We start from the raw sequence: 6,000 nt of genomic DNA on the forward strand, positions 1-6,000 counted from the left end.
GGGTCCAGCTTGGCGTATCGTCCGTTCCTACGACGGCAGCGCATGCAGCTTGACCGCCAATGCTTGCCACTTCGCTGGGTAGGTGGCGCTATCAAGGATCGTTACGCTACTTTGGTGCGCGCCTATCCGACCTTTTGTTCTTCCTGCTCGTTGCGCGATGTGCTGGGGCTGCTGGCGGTGTCACTGCTGGCCATACGAATGAACACGTTGTGTGTGTGTGTGTGAGCGCGCGAGAGAGGGGGAGAGGTAGAGGCCAAGGAGGAGGCACTGCCACCCTTGTGCGAGAGGCCCAAAGGCTTTTGGGACAACACACGCGCGCGACCCAGCCACAGCGCCTGTCCTCACCGCGATCCTCGCAGCTGTGAGAGGTGGACGAGGCGGGGGTGAGAGAAATCGAAGATACTCGTGCCCCACCCAGCCGTTGCTACCGCCCCCCCTCTCCCATGGCACCCCCATACACAGTCACGCACATGCAAGCGCATGCACGGGTGTATGGATGGGTGTGTGCGTGTGCGTGCGCGTGTTGCCCTTTGTTTCGGTTTTGGCTTCAGTGACTCAACGTGGGAGTCCTCCCAAATAAGGCAAAAGAACGAGTTGCTGTCGAACATGGAGAACATGTGCGCCGCCGCCGCCGCCGCCTCACACACACACAGGCCCACATGCACAGCACCCACTCCCAGAACGCATCGACGGTTGCAGGCTTGTCTCTCTCTCTCTCTCTGCGCCTCGCTTCCCGTTTCGTTCCCCTCCCCCCTCCTCACACAACCAACTGTTGCATCACCGCACCCCACGCCGCCGCTGGGGGTCACAGACGACGCCGATCCACGCACGCCCACACGCCACAGCGCACGACCCACGATCACGAAGAGCATCAACAACAGGCAGGGTACGTACGCGTGGATGCGCGTTACACTCTAGAGAAACCGGGAAAAAATAATCAGAAGCCATCAAGGCAAGAACAATGAAAAGCATGTACGTGACACCCTGCCAAAAGGCGCGGAGGGTGGCACACACCCGCACCCACACTCACTCACAGTGCCGCTCCGCCCATTCGAAAACAACGTGTATGTCCTCTGCCGCCGCGTTCATTTCTCAGCCCTCGAGTATGCGAGCCCAAACGCCGCTCTGCACACCCCCTCCCCCGCGTGGTGCGAAGCAAACCGCAGACACACACGTGTTACAGCAAGTGCGCCGCCTCAGCGACCTGTGCACCGACCCCTGCCTCAAGCTCTACTGCCCCGCCCCCACACAGCCGCTCCCCGTCATGCCGGTCGCCAGCCCCGGTGCATCCCCCCTCTCGGGGTGGCACGCGGGCTCCTCCCCCACACATCCGTGGGCCGTGCGAGGGCCGGGTGAGGCGTACGCTCGAGTCGCCCTGACACGTTTTGCCCATCGTATGGATGGCACAGACGTGTTCACTGCCGTCGGCCGCCCCGACGCACCGTCGTCACCCCAGGGCCGGACCCTGTCACCGCCGGAGGTGGGCTCTACATTGGCAGGGATAGAAGGGGCGGGGGTGAGGGGGGAGGGGTGCACCGGGCCCTGAGGTACCACGCACTGAGAAATGCCGTGACTCTGACTCCATTGCCGGCATCCTCTGTGCCTGTCACCGGGGGAGGGGGTGCCCGCCCACGCGTGAATGCCGGTGCGGGTGCGGGTCTCAGCGCCTGCGTGTATACCGTATTGGTGCCTGCGCCAAGGGCAAAAGAGATGGTTAGTGACGTAACCGCGGCCGGACGTGCCTCAGCGACGGGGTGGGTGATCACCGGTGTACACCGTGTCAACTTCTCCTCTCCTCTGCTTCGTGGCACCGCTCGTTGCTGCTCGACCCGCTCCCGGAATTGGATTGGGGGGGGAGGGAGGGAGGGAGGGAGGCGGGATGCGGCGGGCTCGGGGGATGCGAGGGGCGGACGCCACGGGAGGAGACAGTGACCACAGACGAACAGAGAGAGGGAGAGAAGCGACCATCATTGGCCCCGCCTGCCGCTTTCTTCCACGGTCATGCTGCGATGGCTGCTGTCGTTCCGCGATAGCCGACAGACGACATCTACTCCGCCATCTCCTCCACATCGAGATCGCCGTCGCTACCCCGCATCACCCACATGGCGAAGACGACGACGACGACCGCGGCGATCACTATGCGAAGAGGCCGCATATGATTGCCGCGCACGGCCAGCTGACCGCCGCTAACGTTCCGGCGGCGCTTCTCGTTGAGCGTGTTCTGCTCCATCTGCTCTGCCGTCATGCTCTTTCTGCCAGACGAGCTCTTATCCTCGCCGGCGGGGCCACTGCCACGACCAGCCGCATCCCCGCCTGCAGCAGCGCGACCGCTGCCGGCGGCCCCGTCCTTGCCATCACCGGCGTCGAGTAGCACACGGCACGAGATGTACTTCTGGACCACCGACGAGGCATTCGCGTCCTTCTTTTTCTGGATTAAGTTCGCCAAGTTCGCCCCGTGCGCCTCAATGACGTCCTGCTCCCCCAGCACGGCACATTCAACACGGAAGGTGTCCTTTGTGTAGCGCACGCCTACCGGCAGCCCCTCCGCAAAGGTCTTCTGGTTCAGAAAGATTGTGATCTTCGCCGACGAGTTGCCCTTCACGACGCCCTTCGAGTGCTTGAGGTAGTACCGCAGCGGCGCGGTGGTGCGGACGCGGTAGATGATCGCCTCATACCCGACGTTCGTGAGCTCGAAGGTGCAGTCCTCGTTGGCGTGCAGCACCAACTCGAACTTCTCTGGGTTCACGATGATGTTGGGGGCTCTAGCATCCATTGTTATATTTCCGTGCTCTTCTCTTCGGGGGTTCCCGTCGCGGCACCAAGGGACACGCACACCGCGTCTCTGCGTCTTTCTCTCTGCCGCCTCGCGTTTGTTTGGGTGTGTGGGGGGGGGGGTGGAGGTGGGGGCCTTTGCTTCCCGTTATCCTTGCCGGCGCCGCTGGTGCTGCTGCTGAGGTACACACACACACATGCACACGTGCGTGCGTGCGGCTGTGTGTCTGTGCGGGTGTATGAACACAAGCACGTAGTCGCTCACACGCGCACACAAAGTCAGGCTATATAGGTGTATATATATATATATGTGTGTGTGTATGTGCTCGCGATCACGTCTGCGTGTCGTACGTTTCACGCGTAGCGGCACAGTGGCACAGCACTGGTGAGGGCACACAGAAAGCGCGCTGATCGGTAAAGGGCGCCACGGACGTACACGCGCAGCGGCACAGACGCACAGCCGAGAACACAGAATAATGGGCGAAGCCAAAGAAATCGAAATCGGTAAGATACAGAGCCAACAGACAGAGGGAGGAGGGGGGAGAGAGACGGATGGGGGATCGCTGTGCGCTTGTATACGTTGTAGCCGTGAATGGCGTGTGCTGGAGGAGGAGGGAGAGGGCAGAGGGGGGAGAGGAGGATGGGTAGTGCTGCAGCGATGCTGCTGGTGTGTATGTGTATTGGGGTACAAGTGTGTGTGTGCATTGCATGACGGAGAGAGAGATGCGCGAGCGCACGCACGCCTGTGTGTGTGTGTGTACGTCTGTGTCCACATGCACCGGAAAGGGAATTCTACTTAATCTGCGCCGCAGTAGCTGCAAGGCCAGGTAACGCAGAGGTAAGGACTTGCTGCAGCGCCTAGTGTGCCAGTCCATTCTCATCCTCTTCCCGCCCTCCACACTCGTCGGCCTGGCGCCAACGTTGTCCCGCTGTAAGGGCAGCGGGACGAAGGACGAGAAGGGCCCCATGGTGATGCCACTGCCGTCTACGAGATGATTGGCCCAGTCACCCGTGCCCCATCGGCTGAGTGTTTGTGTGTGCGTGCGCGTGACAGGAAGCGAGGCTGCTTCAGCGCCCTCCCTCCCCCCTCACCACACTCCTGACGCGGACTGAGGAGAGGCACACAGACGGAGCGCGAAGAACGGAACAGGAAGGCACGCGCAACCGTGGCGGGGGGTGGGTGGGTGGGCTCCGCAGCAGGCCATTCCACAACCTACTCTTTCATCCATCGAAAGGACACAAATACCTGAAGGAGGAGGAGCGTGCACACACACAGTGCCAACGGACACTTTCTGGCTCTCGCTGCTCACGCATCGTCGTCCTTCTCGAACCATGACATGGGCCCAAGAGCATCGCCGACGAAGCTGCCGCACAGCTCCATTATGGGAATGGCGCCGCCGTCCCCGCCACTGGCACCATCGGCGTCTTCCGCCGCTGACACAGCTTCTTCCGATTGCACCGTGCACGACACCACCTTCACAATCACCTCAGCACCCACCATGTAGGCGTTGTACGGCGCTGCGGCAGCGGCGGTTGTGGATGAGAGCGCGCTTGACGCGAATGCGTCACTGCCATACCCATCACCGTCCTTGCCGCTGCCTAGCCCTATCGCTGCCATCGCTGGGCCTGCGTTGAGCTCCGCACTGCGTTCACCGCCCTCTTGGTCCTCCGTGTCCAGCGGGAGGTACCAGAATCCTTGTGCGGCGCTGAAGCGTGAGCCAGGCACTAGCATCCCCGCCGGCACCAGGAACGGAATGGCCACGAACAAGTTCATCGTCAAGTACACGCCAGCGGCCGTCTGATAGGCGATGCGGGCCTTGAGGCGCGTGCCTGGGTTCGGCGCGAACACGCACACACCAAAGGTCACTGTAAGCCACGCCGATGCTGCCGCGCCGCGCACGGAGCTGGCTGAGTAATCTATCACTTCCGTGATGGCCACGCAGAGACCCCGAGAGGGGATGACGCGGCCAACGTAACGCTCGGTGAGGCGGTGCAGCAGGATGTCGCGCAAGGTGAGCGAGTAGCATTCAGCGTCCCCGTCGCTGCTGAGCGCGGCGGTTGCCGTCGCAGCGGACGAGGGGCCGCGAGTGGTGGTCGTCGCGGCTGCACCACCACTATCAGCGTGCTCGTTGGCGAAGTGGCGGGGGAAGTAGACGGCCTCGATGGCCACCGTGTCGTAGAGGATGTACGAAGAAAACATGGCTGATCGGTGTGGCTGCCAGCGAGATGAGGCCCGCCGAGGAGCACCACAGGCACAAGGAGAAGAACAAGTGAAGGCTATGCCAGATAATGTACGCCTAACGTGCGCGGGCGTGCCATGTCGGTGTGTGCACTGCCTGTGTTCGCCGTGCTCCTCGTCGGTCGCCGTGCTCCACAAAAGGAAGAGCCGATGATGATGAAGCTACGAGGAGGGTATGTGCGAGGCGGTCTGGCTGGGCACTGAAGCTGTCGACCCTACTTGTCGCGCGCGCGCGTGTGTGCATCAAAGGGGGGGGGGACTAGAGGTGTAAGAAAAATCAAGGAGAGGTTACGGTTTAGGAGGAGGAGGTACGGGAGAGCGAGTAAGATGGCTCATGATGTTGTACACCCATGCGTGCCCGCGCACGCTGTGCCTGACAACAGGCTATGCCCCACGTGTGTCTGTGTGGGTGCTTCCAGCGCAGCGCAGACCGACAGACCGACACAGTACACACGTGCACACATGCACGTGTGCGCGAGCGCCTCTTCCGCCCTTTACTTGCTTCCCCACTTTACCTTTCGTTCTCTTGCGTGTGTACTTGAAGACGTCACTTGTTAGAGCTTGATTAACCTCCGCACTCCCGCTTAGAATGAGCGCCAGCACACACAGGTCAGAGGCGCTTCGAGAGGAAGAGGGGGGGGGGAAGGGTCAGGGACGCATTGCACGCACACACACACACACACACACACACAACGCTTGCGTGCCGCGCTGTCTTCTATCCACGTTGCCCCTCTTCATTATACTTTGTTTCTCCGTACATGTATGGGCAGATGCCAGATGTTCAAGTGCTGCATCCTCCACCCCTCACCACAGCCCACGGCTGTGCCGCATTGCTTTCCTCTTCTTATGGACTTCAGAAACCATGGAGACACACAACAACACACGCCTTACGCACCGCCGCTGCTTCAGCAACCCATCATCGACACCCACCAACGCCAAAACACACACACACACACACACACACACACACACACACACGCGTGCACACT

General features: G+C 61.4%; 2 protein-coding genes across 2 annotated transcripts; both read right to left on the reverse strand.

The window, feature by feature from the left end:
• Positions 1 to 2,047: 2,047 nt before the first annotated feature.
• LMXM_09_1050 (conserved hypothetical protein) lies at positions 2,048 to 2,773 on the reverse strand (the record flags this gene model as incomplete). Its single annotated transcript, XM_003872739.1, has 1 exon — positions 2,048 to 2,773. The coding sequence occupies one exon, from the start codon at positions 2,771 to 2,773 to the stop codon at positions 2,048 to 2,050; it is 726 nt and encodes a 241-aa protein (XP_003872788.1).
• Positions 2,774 to 4,078: 1,305 nt separating this feature from the next.
• Positions 4,079 to 4,972, reverse strand: LMXM_09_1060 (DNA-directed RNA polymerase III subunit,putative; the record flags this gene model as incomplete). The annotated part of the gene is made up of 1 exon (XM_003872740.1): positions 4,079 to 4,972. One exon carries the CDS (start codon positions 4,970 to 4,972, stop codon positions 4,079 to 4,081), a length of 894 nt encoding a protein of 297 aa, XP_003872789.1.
• Between the last annotated feature and the right edge of the window lie 1,028 nt (positions 4,973 to 6,000).

Source organism: Leishmania mexicana, chromosome 9 (genome assembly GCF_000234665.1).
Source record: "Leishmania mexicana MHOM/GT/2001/U1103 complete genome, chromosome 9".
Classification (NCBI taxonomy): domain Eukaryota; phylum Euglenozoa; class Kinetoplastea; order Trypanosomatida; family Trypanosomatidae; genus Leishmania; species Leishmania mexicana.